This window comes from Oratosquilla oratoria, chromosome 34 (genome assembly GCF_046742065.1).
Source record: "Oratosquilla oratoria isolate Oo_2021 chromosome 34, ASM4674206v1, whole genome shotgun sequence".
Classification (NCBI taxonomy): domain Eukaryota; kingdom Metazoa; phylum Arthropoda; class Malacostraca; order Stomatopoda; family Squillidae; genus Oratosquilla; species Oratosquilla oratoria.
Genome location: NC_134810.1, coordinates 31,955,806 through 31,980,861, shown reverse-complemented (window position 1 = coordinate 31,980,861; position 25,056 = coordinate 31,955,806). Strand labels below are relative to the sequence as shown.

Genomic DNA, 25,056 nt, shown 5'->3' with positions numbered 1-25,056 from the left:
ATGGGTAGATTGTGCTTTCCTGGATTTACAAAAGGCATTTGATAAAGTACAACATAAAAAGCTATTAAGAAAACTCAAAACAACAAGTGTACAAGTAAAATTATTGTAATGTATAGAAGATTTCTAGCATGGGAGAAAAATGAGGGTGGTACTTAGAGATAAAAACTCAGCCTGGGAAAAAATGATAAGTGGAGTCCCACAGGGTTCAGTATTAGCTCCAATAATGCTTGCTATATATGTAAATGACATGTATGAAGGTGTAGAATATCATATGAAGTTCTTTGCTGATGACGCAAAGACTAAATGACTAAAGAAAGTACAGAAAAAGACTGTGAATCACTACAGAGAGACCTGGACAAAGTCTGGGAATGGAGCCAAAAAAGTGGAAAGTGAACTTCAACACTAAGAAATATAGTATAATAGAGTTTGGAAATATATACATATATATATATATATATATATATATATATATATATATATATATTTGAATATCTGGGGAGCAGATTCTCTTGTATGCATGCATTGTTAAAATCGACAGCGTTAGTGAGGTTGTTGATCTTCTTGTGAGTATTCTCCAGTTTTCTAACCAATATTCTGCCATTTGGAGGGTGGGCATAGACCAAGTTGCCAAAATGATTCATTTATTTCAACGTTTCGTCTAACAAAGAGACATCTTCAGGAAATTCTGTAACATAGATAATAATGACGTACAGAAATAAAGAAAACAACATGTAAATCTAAACAATTATACAAATATAGAAATAAATATCAATAAATGCGCAAATTCACACAAATTAACACTATACATGGGCTGATGGGGACCGTTACTTACAATAGTTAAAAGGTCTGATGAAATGACGAAGAAAACCCTTCGCTCGGTGACATATAAATACGCACCTAGCCAGCTTGGGTGGTGGTGGAGGGCGGGAGAGGGGGCGGGGGTGGTATCTCATTAATATGTGAAGAAGAGGGTTGGGGGAGGGGTTGGGGGGTTAGGGGGTTGCGGGGTCGGTTGGGGGGAGGATGGAAGGAGTGGGTGGGAGGAGGTGGAGGGGGGGGGTTCGGAGAGAGGTCATGCTCGGTAGTAGCTTGGCCGTGCTGCTAAACAAAGCGATGACAGAAGTCATGTTGCATTGGATATTAATGATAGGACTACATTCTCTGATAAACATAGCTTCTAGAAGCTTAAGTTTATGTACATCCCTATTGCTTGCTATAATCCTAGTGTTTGAAACTAGGTATTCACGGGTGGCTGTTAGGTTATGGTATTTCATTAAGTGATGTTTTATAGCCCCATTTTGTAAATGCATAGTTATTCTCCTACTGAGACTGCATCTAGTAAAACCAATATATGCTGTCTTACGGGCTACACAGTTCCCGGTGCTACAGGTGAATTCATAAACACAATTAGTTTTAGACATAGTCTCAGTATTACTATTTAAGTTATTAGTTATAACCAATGAACTAGTTTTAGGGTTGGAGTAGTATACAACCACCCGGATTTCCTTATCTTTAGATGCCGGATGACAGTTCTTAGTGATGATGTCTTTAATTATTTTTTCATATTTTTTGTAACCCTTGTTGAAGATGTTATGGTAGTATATATCAATGAATTGGGGCTTAGGGGATGTTTGTGGGGAAAAGTGGTCACACAACATTTTATTACAAATTACATCAAAATCACTATTAGGGAAACCATTATTCACCAGAATCTGGCGGATGTGCTGCAATTCTGTATGCAGAGCCTGCCAGGAAGAACAAACTTTGATAGCCCTCCGGACATACGCTCTAATCACACTGGTTTTATAACTAGTCGGGCACTCACTTTTGTAGTTCAAACACTTCTCAGAGTTTGTAGGTTTCCTGTATACCTTCGTTGTAAATTCCCCGGAAGAAGAGTCCACTAAAATATCGAGGAAAGGGAGTTTGCCATCCTTATTCATTTCCGTCGTAAAGCTAAGACCAGATTCCTCCTGGAGGCGCAGTCTCAATCCCTGGAGAAGGGCTTCTGACTGTGCGCACACAAAGATGTCGTCGATGTACCTGTAGTATAATGAAGGTTTGGTGACGTCATCTTTAAAGACTGCTTCCTCTACTGCCGACATGAACGCTTGTCATCTTTAAAGACTGCTTCCTCTACTGCCGACATGAACGCTTGATGACGTCACCAAACCTTTATTATACTACAGGTACATCGACGACATCTTTGTGTGCGCACAGTCAGAAGCCCTTCTCCAGGGATTGAGACTGCGCCTCCAGGAGGAATCTGGTCTTAGCTTTACGACGGAAATGAATAAGGATGGCAAACTCCCTTTCCTCGATATTTTAGTGGACTCTTCTTCCGGGGAATTTACAACGAAGGTATACAGGAAACCTACAAACTCTGAGAAGTGTTTGAACTACAAAAGTGAGTGCCCGACTAGTTATAAAACCAGTGTGATTAGAGCGTATGTCCGGAGGGCTATCAAAGTTTGTTCTTCCTGGCAGGCTCTGCATACAGAATTGCAGCACATCCGCCAGATTCTGGTGAATAATGGTTTCCCTAATAGTGATTTTGATGTAATTTGTAATAAAATGTTGTGTGACCACTTTTCCCCACAAACATCCCCTAAGCCCCAATTCATTGATATATACTACCATAACATCTTCAACAAGGGTTACAAAAAAGATGAAAAAAATAATTAAAGACATCATCACTAAGAACTGTCATCCGGCATCTAAAGATAAGGAAATCCGGGTGGTTGTATACTACTCCAACCCTAAAACTAGTTCATTGGTTATAACTAATAACTTAAATAGTAATACTGAGACTATGTCTAAAACTAATTGTGTTTATGAATTCACCTGTAGCACCGGGAACTGTGTAGCCCGTAAGACAGCATATATTGGTTTTACTAGATGCAGTCTCAGTAGGAGAATAACTATGCATTTACAAAATGGGGCTATAAAACATCACTTAATGAAATACCATAACCTAACAGCCACCCGTGAATACCTAGTTTCAAACACTAGGATTATAGCAAGCAATAGGGATGTACATAAACTTAAGCTTCTAGAAGCTATGTTTATCAGAGAATGTAGTCCTATCATTAACCCCTTCCATACGGTGCCGCACACGTAGGCGTCATGGACTTAGATCTCGGTGGCAGCAGCCAATGCCAGCCATACGACGTGTCGTAATAATACTCGCATCATAAAATATAGTCACCGCTTATATCGATCGTTCTCTCTTCACCCGTGAATTTTGATAACCATAGAAAATGCGATTACAAAAGAATTAGAAAGAATGTCATTATGGAGGGGCGACTACAATAAATATAATCAAGACGCCGATATGGCAGCCTCGCGAATACACTCGCTCCCCATGACGCCTACGTGTGCGGCACCATATGGAAGGGGTTAATATCCAATGCAACATGACTTCTGTCATCGCTTTGTTTAGCAGCACGGCCAAGCTACTACCGAGCATGATCTCTCTCCGAAACCCCCCCCTCCACCTCCTCCCACCCACTCCTTCCATCCTCCCCCCAACCGACCCCGCAACCCCCTAACCCCCCAACCCCTCCCCCAACCCTCTTCTTCACATATTAATGAGATACCACCCCCGCCCCCTCTCCCGCCCTCCACCACCACCCAAGCTGGCTAGGTGCGTATTTATATGTCACCGAGCGAAGGGTTTTCTTCGTCATTTCATCGGACCTTTTAACTATTGTAAGTAACGGTCCCCATCAGCCCATGTATAGTGTTAATTTGTGTGAATTTGCGCATTTATTGATATTTATTTCTATATTTGTATAATTGTTTAGATTCACATGTTGTTTTCTTTATTTCTGTACGTCATTATTATCTATGTTACAGAATTTCCTGAAGATGTCTCTTTGTTAGACGAAACGTTGAAATAAATGAATCATTTTGGCAACTTGGTCTATGCCCACCCTCCAAATGGCAGAATATTGGTTAGAAAACTGGAGAATACTCACAAGAAGATCAACAACCTCACTAACGCTGTCGATTTTAACAATGCATGCATATATATATATATATATATATCAACCTATCTGAGAGTTGACACCTTGACGTGGTGGATAGGCTTGAGAATCTTCATGATTACAAAAGCTATGTCGATAGAGAGGAAATCTCTGCAGGGTCACCCATATCGAACAGGTTTTGTAAGAAAGATCAGACAAAGAGCAGCTCAAACACACAGTTGCAGGACCCACTGCTAACTGACACGTCCCTGATGGCAAACAGGGAAATTCCTCATAGATATATGGGGTACCGTCATAATGACGGCGTGGACCATTGGGCACCCTATAGATATAGGGCTTCACTGAATATAATAAGGTGACACCAGAGAAATATCTCACCAGAAACCAGTTGGCAAGGAGGTGAGATTACTGCCAACCCCCCTTCATAGCCAACATGAATATGAATAGCACAATCAAAAGAAAACCGGGCGTTCCTGTTGGATCATCGTCACCCAAAGGTCCAACCGCATTGCCTCGTGTGCTTACGGGCAGTGTGCCACCGAATGTGAGTAAGCACTGTCCAAGCAGATCCAAGTCTTGGACATTAAACAACATGAAGAAAATGAAGATCTATACTTACAACGTAAGAAGTCTCTCAGAAGACCACAGACTGGAGAGTTTAATGGAAGAACTAGACAATATCAAGTGGGACATCGTAGGACTGAGCGAAGTCCGAAGAACGGAAGAAAAGCTGATACAATTACAAGATGGTCACCACCTGTTCTACTATAGAGGTAAGGACAAAGAAAGATGTAGTGGAGTAGGATTCTTGATCAACCGAGAGGTTGCGGGTAACGTAATCAAATTCAGTAGTTTATCGGACAGGGTAGCTTGGATTGTGATTAGGCTGTGTAAAAGGTACACTATAAAAATAGTTCAGGTTTATGCACCAACTTCACAGAGTTCAGACGAGGAAATTGAGTCCTTCTGTGATGATTTAAATCAAGTAATGGATCAAGAAAAAAGTAAGTACACTTTGGTAATAGGAGACTTTAATGCTAAAGTAGGGAAGACGATGGGAGATGAGACGTGCATTGGGAAGTTTGGAGTAGGTGAAAGAAATGACAGAGGTGAGATGTTAGTCAATTTTGCTGAGAACTACAATATGGGGATAATGAACACTTTCTTCCAAAAGCGTGTAGGTCGTAAATGGACATGGAGAAGTCCAAATGGAACAACAAAGAATGAAATAGACTTCATATTAGGAGATGAGAGCAAAAGCGTTAGCAATGTTACGGTGATAAATAAAGTCAACATAGGGAGTGACCATAGAATGGTAGGATGCACAGCTAAATTCAACTTCAGAGCCGAGAGAAATAAACTAGTTTTAAAAAGGAAAATAAGCCTTGCAAAGGTTAAGGATAATAAAAAGATATTTCAGTTAGAAATTAAAAATAGATTCGAATCTCTAAGAACTAACGAGGACAGTGTGGAAGATATCAATGTGAATTTAGTGAATATCATTAAGGAATCAGCAGAGAAAGTAGGAAGTACAAAAAACATTAGCGAAAACAAATACTCCAAAGCTACAAATGACCTAATTAAAAGAAGGAACATGCAGATTAAAAGCAGTAGAGACGAAATAGAAAGAGTACAACTAAACAAGCTTATCAACAAAAGGCAGAGATTAGAAAAAAGAAAGAGAAACATGGACGAAATAGAAGAAACTATTCGGAAAGGTAAAAGTATTAAAGTGACCGAGCGTAAACATGCTTTAGGAAGACAGCAGATGATATGTTTGAAAGATAGAAATGGAGAAATAATTAAATCTAGAGAAAAAATGGTAAAAAGAGTAGAAGAATTTTACCAAGAGCTTTACTCTTCGAAGGCCGTAGTTGAGTCAGTAAATTCATGTGTAGACGTTAGTAGTGTACCAGAGATTACAAAGGAAGTAGAATTTGCTCTAAAAACTATGAAAAGAGGAAAAGCACCTGGGGAAGATGGTATATCAATAGATCTACTGAAAGACGCTGGTATATTAGTTCATATTAAATTAGCTGAGTTGTACACCCAGTGCTTACGTCAAGAGAGCGTTCCGGATGCGTGGTGCAATGCTATAGTGATTTTGATTCATAAAAAAGGAGACCAGAAGGACCTTAGTAACTATCGACCGATTAGCTTGCTATCAAACATATATAAAGTATTCTCCAAGATCCTTACAAATAGACTGAGTCAAGTTTTAGATGGAAACCAACCGAGAGAACAGGCAGGCTTTAGAAGCGGATATTCAACTCTAGACCATTTGCAGGCGATAAACCAACAAATCGAGAAAACGACAGAATATAATATACCTCTGTGTTTAGCTTTTGTAGATTACGAGAAGGCCTTTGATTCAGTAGAACAAATAGCAATACTAAACTTGCTACGCAAACAGGGTACAAACGAACAGATCGTAAGAGTTTTAGAAAAGATTTATTCGAAAGGTACCGCTATAGTTCGACTTCATAAAGATACAGAAAAGATTAAAATCGAGAAAGGAGTATGGCAAGGCGATACAATTTCACCCAAACTATTTACAGCTTGTTTAGAAGATATTTTCAGAAGGTTGAGTTGGGAAAAGAAAGGTTTGAAGATTAATGGCGAATATTTGAACCACCTAAGATTTGCAGATGACATCATTCTTATTTCAGAAAGAGCAGACAACTTGCAAGATATGCTGAGCGATCTAAACAAGGAAAGTATCAAAGTAGGTTTAAAAATGAATAAGAGTAAAACCAAAGTAATGTTCAACACGAAAATTCAAAGCAAAGAGATTGTAATTGATGATGAGAGTCTTGAGGAAGTTGAAGAGTATAATTATTTAGGTCAGATGGTGAAGGTGACGAAAGATCATGATAACGAGATAAAAAGACGCATTACAATTGGTTGGAAAATGTTTGGTAAGTATAATAAAATCCTGAGAGGCTCTCTACCTTTATGTCTGAAACGTAAAGTTTACAACCAATGCATTCTACCAGCAATAATCTACGGATGTGAGACTTGGAAGCTGATGAGGGCGATGGAAACAAAGCTAAAGACTGCACAGAGGAGAATGGAGAGATCAATGATGGGAATAACACTGAGAGACTGAAAGAGAGCAAGTTGGGTGAGAGAGCAGACTAGAGTGAAAGATATTGTGGAAGCAGTAAAAGAGAGGAAGTGGAATTGGGCAGGTAAGTTGGTGCGAACGACTGATGAACGATGGAGCAAATGCGTTACTGAATGGACGCCGCGAGATAGGAAGCATGGAAGAGGGAGACCAGACAGAAGGTGGAGAGACAAGATCAAGAAGTTTGCAGGAGTGACATGGCAGAGAGTGGCACGGTTGTGTGAATCATGGAATGCTATGAAGGAGGCCTTTGTTCAGCAGTGGACTCAGGATGGCTGATTTGATTGATTGATTGATATATATCAGGACAATATAAAATCGGTTTGAAGGAAATAAAGAAAGTTGGCTCTGAAAAGGACCTACAAGTAATTATAACCAGACATGTCATCAGACAAGCATATAAACAATAGTCAGAGGAACCTACAATTTACCAAGACCAATAAAGGTGGCTTTTAATTACTTGGATGAAGTAATAGTAAAGAAAATATTAGACACACTGATAAGACCAGGACTGTAGTATGCTGCAACACTATGGACACCCAGTACAAAAAAAGAATATAAAGAAATTAGAAAGAATACAAAGAGCAATGACAAAGATGGCACAAACACTTTCAAAATTGACATACAAAGATTATCTAAATTGGAACTACCAACCCTGGATTAAAGAGGAGAAAGACGTGATCTATTGGCCATTTATAGAACCATGAAAGTCCTTGACAAAGAAGAGTTATTAAAGTGGGATAAAAGAAAAACAAGAGGACATGAAAAGAAACTCAAAAAGGATAGGTATAGAAGAGATCTGAAAAAAAAAAAGTTTTCCACACAGAGTGGTAGATGTCTAGAACAAATTAGATGAAACAATAGTGTGTGCAAGCACCATACAAGAATTTAAGAACAAACTAGATGTTGAGAGATACAAAGATGGGCACTACAAGCATAGCTCCCCTTCCCGTATAATACAACTAGGTAAGTACAGCCTTCACAAACACAGCCCACTCACTACACTACATGGCAAAACATCCACACATGCCAAGAAACATCAAAACAACACCTAACCACCTATACCACACAAATAATCCCTTCTTCCTCCACAACCACCAAACACCAGCCACCAGAAGCATATCCATAATCACATCATTCACTGTTCCATCAACAACCTGAGAGACAACACATTGCTGTATACCAGACCTCCTGATATCTATCCCTTTGAATCCTCTCTTCCCTGAGAAGACAGGGTCCACCTGGTCATACTGCTGTGTGGCCACCATCCAGACCTAAGTTATTAGAAGAGACCGGATGACCGAATCACACACAACTGTACATGATGCAACACTTCACCCCATACCATACAACATATTATGGAAGACTGTATTGCCCACAATCATGCATACAAACAACACAATATACACTTCCATAATGGATTTGTAGGAAAAACCCAATTCCAGCCATGGTGTTCCTCAGGGAGACAAGACTGCTTGGCCAGACAGTCTGGGGATTAACAGCAACTACACTTAACAAACTGATCCCACCAAAACTACTAAAATAAAACTTGTCCCCTTTTCCTTTGTAAAGTGGAACTATACAGACACTCCAGCCCTCTAGTACTCTACTCTTCCTTACACATTAAACAATCTCACCAGCCAGTCCACTGTTACTGTAAGTTCCTTCTTCAGACACTCTGCATGACAAGACATGTAAGACATCTGGCATAGCTACACTGCTTATTCTTATACTGTTTTAAATTTATTACAAATGTTCAAACATATCAAAAGTTACAATACTGGTGTTACTGTACAGCCTATAAATGGCAGTTTCTGAACTATAGACAATTTAAAGTTTATTTTTACTTCAAATGTCATTCTCAGGAGATGGTGTTGCCATACATTGTTGGTCAATGTTAGTGTCATGCGCCTTGTTCAATTACTTGTTCATTTTCAGTAATATTAATAGTGTATCTCTATCTGGTACACATGACATGTCAACACTAGTGACATATCCATCCATGCTGTTTTTGTGATTACTGTTCAGTGGGCATGCCTTAGCACATTTACCATGGTCATATGACTTGGATTATTGAATAAACTTCATGTTACTGGTTTTGGTGGTGTTAATATCCAGTAGATAATTTTTTTTAGCATGGTTCTATAATTTATGAATAGCCATGATTATAAAACCTGTTCTCCAAAATATCTAATATAGTAAAATGTATGTTGTCCTGAGGTGTTTCATTAGAATAGAATTTAGTGAAAAATGGGGGTCATACATGCCACCAAATACATTGAGCCTGAAAGGTCAGGAATAAAGAAAGATGTTGAACATAAAAGAAAAGGGTTAAGTTGCAGATAAGCTTGATTCTAGAATGACACCTCTTACAAAAGGAAATTAATTGAGAATTAGTGAATTAAATATGAGAATCATCATAAGTATGCATGAGGCAAGAGAACCTCAAGAATACATCTAGCAATTCAGTAATAACAATAATGAAACCAAAAATACAAGTTCCTTCTGCAAGTAGGTGGTGGCTGGTGGGGTGAGGTAAGGGGTTGAGAATGATGGCTTGTGGGTGCTGATTGGTGGCAACATGAAAATATTGGTATTACATTACTAATATACGGTATTACTTTTGTCAGGCCCTCCAGAACTCTGGCATTGCACCCCTGTGCATAATATTTTGTATTACCGTTAGCTTTCAAATTGTGGGAGTAAGAAAAATCTGTTTAAAATGAACTGAGAGGATTATGATAAGGTGACATTGGGTTTTGGATGAATGTCAGTATGAAAAGTGCATAAAGTTCCATGATTCACTAGTTATGCAAGTAATATCTACACAAAGATTGTGAAGAACTTGTCAATCCATTGTATTCTAAAATTATGAGGGCCATTTTAATAAGAAAAAATTGTAGTGAAACATCAAACCAACCTTCTAGTTTTCCTTTGATGACATATATGGCATTTATTTTGGGATTATCCCTGTACCCCTGTAAAGACAATTATTACATTAGAATGCTGATGCACTTACCCTTCTATTAATAATCAAATGCAGTATATATTTCTACCAAAAATCAAATACAGATTATACTTTACAAATTCTAAGATATCTAGAATAAGAATTAACACTGACACTCAAAACTTTCCACTATTTCCATACCCACAGCAAAATATCAACACTTAAAATAACAGTTCACATAATTCCCATTTTCAAATTGCCTACTTTGCTCTTTCTTCCATACCAAAACTAATAGAAATGATCATGAAAATAATCGAATCTCACATACCATCGAAGACCATTTTAACAGCAAACTACCCTATCTATAAACCATGGGCCTCTTCCCCTTTATAGGTCTTGGTGTTGGCAGTGTCAGTCCTGGAGTGGTGGTATCTATGTCTTGAGACCACCCCCAAACCCGAGTAGAGGCTGGGGCTCAAACTGTCACAAGAAGCCCTTGCCACCTTGAAGGGTGGCATAAATCCTTGGCAGTAGCTTTAGTTGCCAAGGGCAAGTACCAAAACCCTTACCTAAAAGTAAACCTACACATTTTTTCAACACCAAGGGATGATTCTCTGATCATCATCCTTCTTCTGCTCCTACTAGTCAGAGATGTAGAGAGCAACCCTGGACCCACAACAAACTTCACATTCCCATCAAGCTCCAAACCCACCATCTCAAGCCATCAGACAAAGGGCTCAGTTCAATGCAGCTTATGAAAAACTGAGCCCACCTCACTTGCACAACACTTGTTGACATAAAACATTACATAAACACCTAGACTTGTTCCTCATGTCCACCCCTGACTTCACCCTACATGAGTTCAAATCTAAATATGATAACTGGAAATCAAGGATGCAGATTAAGCTGGAACTGTACATAAATTTGAGGCTAAGTGGTAGGATAAAAAAAAATTAGAGAATAGGGAACAAGACCCAATAAGCATTGCTCCTTTCCTGTATACTACAATTAAATAAATATCCTCATCTCCCCACCCTCAGCCTCCATCCTTGCCCACACCCCTACTCTTACCCTCCCCAACACCCTCTCCCTTTCTGCTCCCCCTACTCTTCCTAATCCTAATACTCCCCTGTACTCCAACTTTAAGCACCAACTTCCAACATGTACAAAATAAATAACATCAACATATTACAATTAAACATTAATGGTATCAACACAAAAGGATCTAGACACTACTTTTGCATGACGCCAAGAATGGGAAATGAAGTTCAATACCAAAATATGCAAAGTACTGGAAATAGGCAATAACGGCAAAAGGCCATCTTTAAACTATTCCTTGGGGGGTGAACCCATTACAAAGGCAAAAGGGGAGAAAGACTAAGGAGTCTTGATAAAAGATGACCTGTCATCTGACAGACATAGCAGGACTGTGGGAGATATATGGATTACTGCAGAAGATTAAAGTGGTATTCCACTATATAGATGAAGGGATGATGAAAAAACTTGTCAAAACCCTGATATGTCCAAGACTGGAACATGTTTCAGTAGTATGGTCCCCACATAGAATGAACATTATAAGCAAGATTGAGAAAATACAAAGGGCAGCAACTAAAATGGTCCCCAGCCTGGCAGATAAACCATATGAGGAAAGACTAAAAGTACTGGGTCTGCCAACTTTGAAAGATTAAAGAGAAAGAGGTAATATGATTACAGTGTTCAGATCACAAATGGGGATAGATTGCATTGACAGAAAAAAATCTGATTAAAGATAGGAGGGATTTAAGAGGTCATGGGAGTAAATTAAGAAAGACCACATATCTAAGGGATGTGAAGAAATATGGTTTTACATATACACTCAACCCTCCATTTAATGGACAAATGCATACAAGGAACAGTCCATTCCTGTCAAATATAAACAGAATGGATAGGATTGGTAAATAACAGACATAAGACTATTGTTGGCAATTTGGTACAATTATTGATTTCTTATACTGTGCCTGAAAATAATATGGTAATGTTGTATTATTGATTAGTTTTAACAAACACAACAGGTAAATATGAAATAAATGAACAGAAATAAAGTTGCTGAATGTATGTTCCTAGAAAGAGCAGAGTGGACTGACACCGGCACTCCCTCCTGCTTCCTTCCTTCCTCCTCATGTGGAGTCTGGTCTCACCGCATGGCTCACCACCACCACACCTGGTTTTGGTGGCCTGAACTTGGATCAGACAAATGTACACAGCAATGAACATTTAGGCCATCATCTGGCTCTATAACAGATGGATTTTTTGTTCGCTAAATCAAGGATCCATTGCATTGAGGTCTGTTAAATGGAGGGTCAAGTAGAGATGCATGTATGGAATTGCTTAGGTGATATAGCTCAAGATCAAACAATATACACGAGTTCAAATCTAAACATGATAACTGGAAATCAAGGATATAGATGAAGTTGGAACTGTACATGTATTTGAGTCTAGGTATGTTAGAAAATTAAAAAAATAGGAGATGGGACCCAATGCGCATTGCTCCTTTCCTTTTTACTACATACATACATGCATACATATACCAAGGCTTTTTCCCCCTTACAAGGGAGGTAGCCAAAAAGGAAAAGGCATAAAATCATTCCCACCCATTCCATCCCTCAATACACTCCACACCCCTCCACCCTCCCTCTCATCTTAGCACCTCCTGGATGATGGGTCATCCCTGCACCTTGTCCACTGCCCTGGGTCAGAAGCAGTGTCGCCAGACACAGCACATCCACAGCAAGGCCGCTTCATTAAATCGGCGACCCCCCCCCTCTCCGTCCCCCCATGCAGAAAAGGAGAAGACGGGGAGAAATCCCTTTGGGCTGCGTCAAATTTTGCTCACACATACTACCTCACCCCCCATACCCCCGCCCATTCTACCTCATGCATCACATCATCATCCATATACAACCATTCTCCATTCACCCGTCTTCTGTCCTCTCCCGTCCTTCCTCAACAGACATTCCCCTCTTCCCCAAAGCCCCCTTCACCCCATCCATCCACCTCATCCTAGGATGTCCCCTCATGTTCACTCCCTCCACATCTGCCTTCCATACCTCTTTTACTAGTCTTTCTTCACTCATTCTTTCCATGTGTCCAAACCATCCTAATATTCTTTCATCAACCCTGTCTCCCAACTCCCTTTCCATCCCCGTTCTTCTCCTCACCTCCTCATTTCTCACTATCTAGCCTAGTAACCCCCATCATACTTCTCAGACACCTAATCTCAAACACATTCAAACACCTTCTCTCTTCCTCTCTTATGTTCCATGTTTCTGCCCCATACAGTGCTGTTGGCACAATCACTCCTTCATACAGTCTCCTCTTAGCATCCATTCCCAAATGTCTATTCCTCATTACACTCTTCAATCCACCAAGGCATTTACTCGCTTCTCTCAATCTACATTCTACCTCCACCTTCACTCCACCTTTTCTTGCCACATTTGCACTCAAGTATCTAAAAAACTATCCACTTCCTCCAGTCGCTTTCCCTTAATGCTCACTTCCAGTCTACTGACACTTTCACCCCTTGTACATCTCATCACCTTACTTTTACCCACATTTATCTTTAGCTTTCTTCTATCACATACTCTCCCAAACTCTGTCACCAACTACCTCAATCCCTCTTCCGATCCTGCCACAAGCACAGTGTCGTCAGCAAACAACAGCTGGCTCACCTCCCACTTTTCTCCATTTTCTTTAACCATCTCTAATCCCTGACCCACTACCCTTGCATTTACCTCTCGCACTACCCTATCCATGTATAAGTTGAACAGCCAGGGTGACATAACGCATCCTTGACGAAGTCCCACCTTTACCTTGAACCACTCACTCTCTCCATTTCTAATCCTGACACAAGCTCTACTACTCTCATAAAAACTCTTGACAGCTCATAGAAGCTTTCCTCCTATCCCATATATCTGCATAACCTCCCACAGTGCCTTTCTGTCTACCCTGTCATAAGCCTTTTCCAGATCCATAAAAGCAAAAAAAAACATCCTTCCCCTTTCCTATAGCTTTCTCACATATTTGTCTTACCACAAAGATCTGATCTACACAACCTCTACCCGTCCTAAATCCACACTGTTCCTCACCAATTACTCCCTCTGTTCCTCTCCTAATTCTCTCAATCAAGATCCTTCCATAAGCCTTCCCAACTACACTCAACAAACTAATCCCTCTGAAACTACTACATTCACACTTGTCCCCTTTTCCCTTGTAAAATGGAACTATACAGGCACTCCTCCAGTCCTCCGGCACTCTACCCTCTCTCCAGCAAATATTAAATAACCTCACCAGCCAGTCCACCATCACTGTACCTCCTTTTTTTAGACATTCTGCATGGCATCCATCCAGACCAGGTGCCTGACCTGCTTTCATCATCTTAACAACTGCCTTTTTACTACAATTAGGTAAATACAAATTGCCATCATACAAGAAACAAAGCTTAAACATTCACAAAAAATAATTTCACCATCAGACAAGACCGGACTGACAGCAACAGCGGCAGACTTGTCACCCTACTCCACCAATTCACATGCTTAGTGGGCATGTGTTCCACCACCAAAAATCTCCTCCCTCCCACTGATAACACCACTGAAACCCAATCAATCCAAATCCAAACAGGTAATAAATCTACAATCACAATAGTCAACACAAGTTTACATACTTGGACGAAGACATGATAAAAAAAATATTGGTTACATTGATAAGGCCTAGATTAGAGTATGCAGCGACATTGTGGTCCCCCAGTACCAAAAAGAATATAAAGAAAATAGAAAGAATCCAAAGAGCAGCTACAAAAATGGCACCTGCACTTGCAAACCTATCATACGAGGAGAGATTGGCTAAACTGGAGTTACCGACACTGGAGCAAAGAAGAGAGAGAGGTGACCTATTGACCATCTACAGAATCATGAGAGGCACAGAGGTACTCGATAGAGAGAACTTACTTAACTGGGACAAAAGAAACACAAGAGGACATGGAAAGAAAATAAAAAAAACATAGCTATAGAAGAGAACTGAAGAAAAACAGTTTTCCTCATAGAGTTTTGGACACTTGGAACAAACTGGACAATGAAATAGTATGCGCAAAAACCATTCATGAGTTTAAAAACAAACTAGACACTGCAAGATACAAAGGCGGGACATGACGAGCATAGCTCCCCTTCCCGCAAAATACAACTAGGTAGGTAAATACATCCCACCCCCAATCATCCCTCACAATTCCCGACACCAACATCGGCAACCTTATCCTGGGCAGTGACTTCAATGCCAAGTTGTTGGCCTGGTATGTCAACAACCTCAGCACAGAGGGAATAAAAATTACAGACATAGCTTAACAATCATGGACAATACCCATAATCAAACATATATCTCCCATCAAGCCTTCTACACACACTCCTCTCCTGAAATCACCTTGTTTCCCCCCAACAACTTCTTGGAAAGTGGTTGGAGCCCTTGGATCTGATCACCTTCCAATCACCACCAAAACACTATATACCCCAGTTGGCCACAGACACACATACACTAATTATAAATGAGCAAACTGGGAAGCTTTCACTGAAAAGAGAGAACAACACTTCCAATCACTGAACAGTACACCAATCACATAGACACTGCTGTGCACACCTTCAATACAACACAAAATACAATGCAGACAATTAATACATTACCAGAGGTAACAGAAAATCACACAACCCAAATTTCACACCAGAAATTCAAGGCCTCATCAAACACTGCAACACACTCAAACATGCCACCCCCACATTTATCCCTCAGACCAAATACAAACACTTACCACCAAGATTAACAATAAAATACATGAATCAAAAAACATGAAATTGGCAAGCTTTTGATCACAAAACAAACACCAAAAACTTCTACAAGATACTCAACAGCATTACACTATCCAACAGTCACACACCACACTCTTATGCTGCAATCACCACAAGTTACTCTACCCTCAAACAGACAATCAAACACACTCAAACCAATTAGATATTCAAGAAGATTTAGATAAATTACAGCAATGGTCTGAAAAGTGGCTAATGAAATTTAACACAAGTAAATGCAAGGTAATGCACATAGGTAAAAATAACAGTAAGTACAATTACAAGTTATTTGGAAATTCGTTAACAAAAGTGGATAGTGAAAAAGATCTCGGCGTAATTATCAGTAACGACCTCAAATCATCTAAGCAGTGTATTTCAGCCTCTGAGAAAGCACATAAGATTCTAGGACTGATTGCGCGATCTATTGATTTCAAAAGTCCATCACTCATTAACAAGCTATATAAATCGTTAGTTCGTCCACATTTGGAATATGCTGTTTCCGTATGGTCACCGAATTTCATTAAAGACATTGACAGACTGGAAAAAGTACAACAGCGAGCCACAAAACTGATTCCAAATATCAAAAATAAATCATACGAAAATCGACTAAAACATATGAATCTGTTTTCCCTAAAAAAGCGTAGACTCAGAGGTGACTTGATACAGGTCTTTAAAATTCTAAAGGAAATTGACAACATTAAAAGTGAACAAATTTTCACATTGAAAGAGAATCAGACAAGAAACAATGGTCTCAAACTGTCCGGAAATAGATTTCATTTGGAAGTAGGTAGAAATAACTTTGCCAACCGTGTAGTTAATGAATGGAATAAACTTCCTGCACAGGTAGTGCAATGTAGTTCAGTTCAAAGCTTTAAGAATCATTTAGACAAACACCTAAGCAAGATGCTGTAATGATTATAATTTATTTTATATTATTTGTTTTTGTTTTGTTATCATTTGTCTGTCTGACTTTCATCTATTATTAGTTATATGTTAATTTATTATTATTTACTATTTACCTGTTTGTTTATTATTTAACTATACCTATGCATTTATTTATGTATTTTATTTGTTATTTACATTATTATAGTTTTTATTTATTATTTTATTATGATTTTTTTCACATCCGACCTAGATATGGACCAAAAGGTCTCCTGTCGGCATGCTCCACCTTTGTAATCCTTTGTAAATCACTTTGAACAGAGAAGCCATCTCATCCCCCACCCTAATGACCAATCCATCACCTTAGGAAAGACTTCCCTTCAGACTCCATCTACACACCCTTCTTAGACAGTGAAAGCATATAATCCATAACCTCATGCACTCACCCACTTGTGGTCTGGACAACAAATGTAACATACACCGAAAACACCTCAGACCACAGAACATATGCACTCACCAACATTGTAAACTATAGCTATTTAAACAACACCATACCCAACATCTGGAAGCATGGGAGAATTATCAAGACACAAAATGATGTGAGAAGAAATGAGAAACATAGAAAAGGAAGATTAATGTACAATAAAATGGACTTGAAAAAAAAATATATATATATATATATATATGTGTGTATATATATATATATATATATATATATATATATATATATATATATATATATTTTTTTTTTTTTTTCTTTCTTTTCAAAATGCAAACTGGGAAAAAAATTTAAATGAAGAAACAAAGATGGAAGAGAAATGGAACATATTAAAAGAAAAATACAAGGTGGGAACAGATAAATATGTACCAAAGAAGAAACAAAAAAGGATATACATAAAGTGTTGGTATAACAAAAAGTGAAGGCTAAAGATATGAGACAAAGCCTGGAAAAGATGGGGGGAAAAAAGGACCAAATGGCAAATTTACATCAAACTAAGAAAAAAGAAACTATGAAAAAGACATAATGGAAAAATGCAAGAACCAACCTGAACTATTCTAGATATGTAAATGACAAACTAAAAGACAAACACGAAATAGTGAAATTGCGTGAAGGAAATAAAGAATACCAGGTATATGGATGATGTAGAAATGGCTGAAATTATTATCAAACATTTTAAATCTGTATTCAAAATTGAAAGCTCACAAAATTGGGAGGAATGACAGAGAGAAAGATCCCCTGCAATGAAAGAAATAACAGTGACACAGAAAGAAATAAGGGACCAAATAAAAACCTTGACATCAGAAAGTCACATGGGCTGAACGGAATTGCAAATTGGATACTGAAACAATGTATAGATGAACTAACAGACAAAATACAAAAGATAATTGATTTCTTATTCAAAGCAGGAAAAGTAACACAAGATTGGAAAAATGCATATATTGTACCAATATACAAAGGAGGGGACAAAGAAAATCCAACCATATATAGACCAGTCTCCCTTACAAATACTATAGCAAAAATATTTGAAAAAGTTATTAAAAGTAAACAGATTAAAAATTTGGAAGACAAAATACTAAATCCAAAACAATTTGGATTTAGATGTGGAAGATCATGTGCCACAAAACTTAATATGCTTTTACTCAAGACTAATAGAAATAATTCAAGAAAGGGACAGATGAGCAGATTGTGCCTTCTTAGATTTACAAAAGGCTACTGAGAAAAATTTAATAGGTGGAATACAAGGAAAGTTATTGTCATGGATGAAATATTTCTTGAGCAGGAGAAAAATGAGGGTGGTACTCAGAGACAAGAACTCAAATTGGGAAGAAATTATAAGTGGAGTCCCACAAGGCTCTGTACTGGCTCCAATAATGTTTGCCATATAAATGAATGACATGGATGAAGGTGTGGAATGTCATATGAATTTCTTTGCAGATGATGCAAAACTCCTCAAGAGAGTAAGTACAGAGGAGGATTGCAAATCATTACATAGACCTGGACAAAATCTGGAAATGGAGTTAGAAGAGTGAGGTGAATTTCAACATCAGGAAATGTAGTACAATGGAATTTGGAAAAAGCAAAAATAGAATATCGGGACAATATAAAATTGGTACAAAGGAAATTAAAAAAGTCAACTTGGAAAGGGACCCAGAAGTAATTATCACCAATGACATGGCACCAGACAAACATATCATCAACAAATTAGTACGAGAAACTTTCAATTTATTATGATCAATGAAAGTGGCTTTTGGCTACATGGATGAAGAAATGGTAAAAAATACTAGTTACAATGATAAGACCAAAATTGGAGTATGCTGCAACATTATGGACACCTAGTACTAAAAAGAACATAAAGAAATTAGAAAGAATTCAAAGAGCAATGACTAAGATGGTACCAACACTCTCCAAACAAAGATTGGACAAACTCGAACTACCAACCCTGGAACAAAGAAGAGAAAGAGGAGACCTACTAACCATCTACAGAATTATCTAGGGATGTAAGTTCTTGATAGAGATGATTTACTAAAGTGGGAAAGGAGAAAAACAAGAGGACACGAAAAGAAACTTAAAAAGGATAATTACAGAAGAGATCTAAAAACAGAGTAGCTTCCCACACAGAGTGATAGATAGTTGGAACGAACTGAATGAAGAAACAGTGAGTGTAAAAACTAAACAAGAATTTAAGATCAAACTGTATGCTGAAAGAAACAACAGTGGGTCACTACGAGCATAGCTCCCTTCCTGTAAAATACAACTATGAAGGTAAATACAATTCCTAAACCTAACAAAGGCCCAACAGTTCCAGCATCACACTGCCCAATCACATTTCTCTGCACCACCTCCAAAGTCATAGAATACCTTAGACTACAACTCATCATACCACAGATCCCCCTTACCAAATCACAACACAATTTTAGACCACTACACTCCACAAACACTTTTTTGACTGAAGTTACACAAAGAGTTTCATGGTATTAATTCACATAGGCTTCCATACAGAGCATTTCTTATAACATCAGACATTAGTAAAGCTTCTGATGCCATCCCTCGACACAATCTTACAAACAAAACATATGATACAGATATGCACAATAAAATCAAAAAATGGCTGGCCAATTGTCTGGCAGGCAGCAATGCCTATGTGTCATATAATGGCCAATTATTGCACACCAGAAACTTTAGGAACAGTGTGCCTCAGAACTCTGTCCTATCTCCCACACTTTTTAATCTACACATGCATAATAAACCCACACCCAAACACATCAGAAATATAAATCTCTTTTTACAAAGATAATATAACAATCACATGTACACATCATAACACAGAGCCACAGAAATACTACAACCATAACTCAACATGCTCAACAACTGGTTCACTCCTAATAGACTCAAAATAGACCCAATCAAATCCACAACCACACTTCTCACTGACTGGACAACAGAACACTAACATATACCACTTCTCTTTATCATGGCATTCAAACAACACATCATGAACACAAAGGCAAAATGCACACCTAGACTCAATGTGCTTAAATCACTTGCAGGTACATTTGAACATAACAAAGAAACTACAATTACATTATACAAATAATATATACTATCAGTGATGAATTATGCAAGCTTCATGAAAGCCTCTAACTTCACTGAGACACACCAAAACACCCTGCAGACTATACAGAACAAAGACCTAAAGACAATTACAGGTTGTCTTCATACAACACCTACAGACCATCTACACCATGAAATGCAAGTTTTCAAAGTCAAGGATCACCTTAACATAAGAGGCACACAAACACTTGCTACAGCCTCCACTAACACAGTACACCTACTACACTACATGGCATAATATCCACACATGCCAAGAAACATCAAAATAACACCTATATACCTATATCACACACAAACACTCTCTTCTATTCTTCCACAACCATCAGATACCCGCCTCATGAAGCATATCAATAATCATATCACTCATTGCTATATCAACAGACTGAAAGACAATACAATAGTGCATACTCAAACCCCTTACAACATCCATTCATTTGAATCATCTCTCCCTCGAGAAGCCAGAGTCCACCTGGCCAGACTGCAGTGCAGCCACCATTCAACCCATCAAAATTACCAGAGTTGGATGAATGAATGCACTATGGATATCTGTTCAGGATGTACCACTTCACCACATACTATTCAACACATTTTTGGAAGATTGCATTGTACACAATTATACATGTCAACAACACAAGTCTCTATATGGGACTTCTGGGAAAACCCCATTCCAGCCATAGGGTTCCTCAGGGAGATGGTACTGCTTGGCCAAACAGCCTAGGGAATGTCATCATCATTGTCCCCCTTTCAAGGAAGCCAGCAAAAGCATGCACCCATTCCCAACCAATGTTTCCCTCTCATCTTAGCTCCTCATGGATGAAGGTTCATCCTGGTCTCCTATGCATTGCCTGGGTCAGAAGCCATGCAGCAAGATATAGCAAATCCACAGCAGGGCCACTTTATTTACATGGCTACCACCCTTCCCTATCTCCTCATGCAGAAAATACTGAAGACAGGAAGAAATACTTTTGTTCTGAATCAAAATATCATCCATACACAGTCATATTCCACTCACACCTACCCCCTGTCTTCTTTCTCTGCTAAACAGACCTTCCATTCTTGCTCAAAGCCCTTTTCACCACATCCATCCATCTCATCCTTGGTGATTTGCTCAAGTTCACTTCATCCACCTCTGCTTTCCACCCTGTTTTTGCTAATCTTTCTTCACTCATTCTTTCCATGTACCCACACCATTCCAATGATCCTTCATCTGCCCTAACAGCCATTTGTCAATACAATTTGTTTTCTAGGTTATCTCTTGTAGTAGGCCCACAACTCCCAGATAACTGTCTCTGGCTTCAATTTTGGCCAACAAATCACTCAAAGACAAGATACTACATTGTCTGAATAATAAATGAGTAGGGGAGTGTTGGGTGAGGTGTTCTGTGATGGTATCAGGGCCATTTTAGTTCTGTGGCCTATTCACTGTTGGTCCTGTTTCAAAGTTGGGTGATGGACTAAACAGTTATACTAGTATGGATGATGTCTAGAAATATGGTGGAGTATGGAGTTTGGAGGTCAGTATCAAATGCTTATTTTGTGATTTGAGGGTGTATGTGTTTTTTTATGGATGTTCCAAAGTGTTGGTGATATGTTGTTGTAGGATTTGAGTAGCATCATGCTACTGGTGTAGTATTTCAGTTGTGTTCAGTTGGTTGTATTTGGGTAGGATAAGAGGGTTTTGCATAAAACTGATTCACTGTTCACCATGGTCTTGGCTCACGTGTTGGACATGTGACTGACAGCTATTACCCTCCTGGATGAAGGCCAATTTATGGGAAATACTGTGAATGTTCCCTCTAAGCAATTGGTTTTTAAACTGGGTTTGATTAAACCCCAGGTGAGTCAGTCTTGGGGGTTCAACAGAGGTCACACAAACACAACACATGAAACCTTTATCTGTCCAAAACTGGAATATGCATTAGTAGTATGGCACCTACACTGAGTGAAGGAGAACATACTATGACGGGGGACAAGGTCGAAGTAGGACGTACCGGAACAAACACTGAGCCGCTAGTTAGCGACTCACGAACGAACGAATATGAAAGTGGACCTAGTTGTTCACATAGATACGGTGAAGTGATAGTGAAAGCTCATTGGGACCAAAATGTAAACGTCTTTGTATCTCCATTTTACCTTTTCTTTTTTTTATTGCTCTTTTCTTTATATAGAAAAAATGGAATGAAACAAAGAAACTCTGAGAGAATAAGAACCAGCAAAAATATGCTTAGAAGAAAGCAGAATAGAGACTCCACTTGGTGTCATTCGAAAGAAGACGTGTCTTTCTCAAACACTAAGGGAATACCAAGGGTTAAAAAAAGGCTTTTTTTGGGGGGTTTGAGGGTGAAGGAAATATGCATAGAGGATTAGAAATGGATAGAGAACACAGGTAGAGAAATATAATGAGAAATAGAGATATTAATGACATTTTGGATGATTTAATAGAGCTCAAAAGTGAGTATAAAATAATGTACAAAGAAGTAGCTATGCTAAGGAAAGCCAATGAGGAGAATAATAGGGAGATAGATGACTTAAAAAAGGAATTAAATAAATTAAAGGGAGAAAATGAAAGGTTGAAAAGTGAAGATATAAATAGGAATGAGGCGTTAAAAAAAGGAGATAAAAGATCAAATGCAAGCAGTGACTGAAAAGGTGGAAGAAAAAATAAAAGAAAATGACCTACAGGAAATAAAGAAACAGTGGAAAGTTGAACAGGAATGTCAAAAAGTATCCCTTAAAGAAATAATGGAGCAACAGGTCAAGGAGAACACCAAGGAAACAGTGATCCAAGTAATTAAAGAGGAAGGCAACTTAGTTAGGGACACAGTGGATAAAAAAAGATGCATTGTAATCTATGGCATTAAAGAGAAGCATGATGTACCTAGATATCAGAGGGAGAAAGAGGAGAAAGAGATCGCAAAAGGAAATTCTGAAAGAATTACAGGCGGAAGAACAAGGTTTGGATAGGGAAATCGAGGAGACCTATAGGATGGGCAGATACTCTAAAGAAAAACAATACAGGCCCTTGAAAGTAAAGCTTAGATCTCAAACAATCGCCGAGGAAGTATTATCCAGAACAATGAAATTAGCAAGTAGTGAACATTACAAGAATGTATGGATAAAAAAAGAAAGGAGTGAAGAAGAAAAAGAAAAAAACTTAGAAACAAAGTAAATGAAAAAAAAAACACGAAAAAGCTGAAACTGAAACTGAAAAAAAAAAAAAAAAAATGGAGAGTGGTAGACCTGAGACTGAGAAAATGATATATAAGGAAAAAGAAAACAAAGACAGAAAAAGATGAAGAGAAAGGAAATTAAAAATAGCTTATACCAATATAGATGGAATAACTTCAGGAATGAATGAATTAAATAATTATCTGGCCTTAGAAAAACCAGACATAATGGGAATAGTGGAAACTAAATTAAAGTGTACTCTACCACCCAACACTTTGGGACAGGGTTTATACAATTGTTGGACAAAGAATAAAAAGGATAAACAGGGTGGCGGAGTATAATTTTGACTAATAAAGATTTAAATGTAACAAAAATAACTGGAGAAAATAATGTAGAATCAATTACGATACAAGTTGAAAGCAAGCATATGAAGAGTAGAAAATTTGTAGTGGTGTATGTGCCCCCCAAAACAAAGTCCTGGACAGAAAGTGACCATTCCAAAATATTGGAAGATACATAATATGAATTAACTAATATACTGAAGGACAGGAAATATGGTAATTATGGGTGACTTTAATTCAAAAGAAAAATGTTGGGAGGAAATGACAGTAAAGGGCAGAGATGAACTCTGGGGCAATGTCCTGCTTGACATGACCATCGAATACACAATGACTCAGTGGATAAAGGAAAATACCAGGTACAAAGGTAGTAAAGAACCATCAAGGCTGGATTTAATACTTACGACAGAGCCTGAAATTGTTGATAAAATTTATTACAAAACTCCGATAGGAAAGAGTGACCATGTACTAATAGAATTTGAGTTGAAAGAGCAAATGGATCAATGCAGAAATGATAAACATAGAATAGGAAGACTAATGTACAACAACAAAAATTTTGAGAAACTCAAAAAATTCTTTCGCAATTCAAACTGGGAAAAATTCCTAAATGAAGAAACAGGGAAGAGAAACGGAATATACTAAAAGAAATTTATAAGAGAGTGAATAAATACGTACAACAAAAAATGAAAAGAACATACATAAAAAGCTGGTACAACAAAAGGTGTAGTGAGGCTAAGGATAAAAGAGACAAAGCTTGGAAGAAATGGAAAAGAGACAAGAAAACAAGCAAATGCCTAATATACATCAAACTAAGAAATGATTATTTAAAAATACGCATAGATGAAAAGAGAAACTACAAAAATAAAATAATAGAAAGATGCAAGGAAGAACCAAAACTATTTTACAGGTATGTAAATGGCAAACTGAAGAACAAACAAGAAATAGAAAAGCAGCGCCAAGGTAAATACTAATATAGAGAAGAACTGGAAATGGCTGAAATTATGAACCACTTCAAATCAGTATTCATAATAGAAAACTCACCTAACTGTGAGGAAATAGAGAGATATCCACCTCAATGAAAGAAATAATTGTAACACAGAAAGAAATCAGCAGCCAAATCAAAACCCT

General features: G+C 38.2%; 1 protein-coding gene across 6 annotated transcripts in view; it reads right to left on the bottom strand.

Annotated features, from left to right (window-relative positions):
* Positions 1-25,056, bottom strand: part of LOC143018161 (malectin) — a 397,497-nt gene that overhangs the window by 148,866 nt on the left and 223,575 nt on the right. For all 6 annotated transcript variants that reach the window (XM_076173315.1, XM_076173314.1, XM_076173318.1 and 3 more), the window contains exon 5: positions 10,037-10,094. In XM_076173315.1, the coding sequence (XP_076029430.1) occupies positions 10,037-10,094 (58 nt within the window). The remainder of the gene's footprint in view (positions 1-10,036; positions 10,095-25,056) is intronic.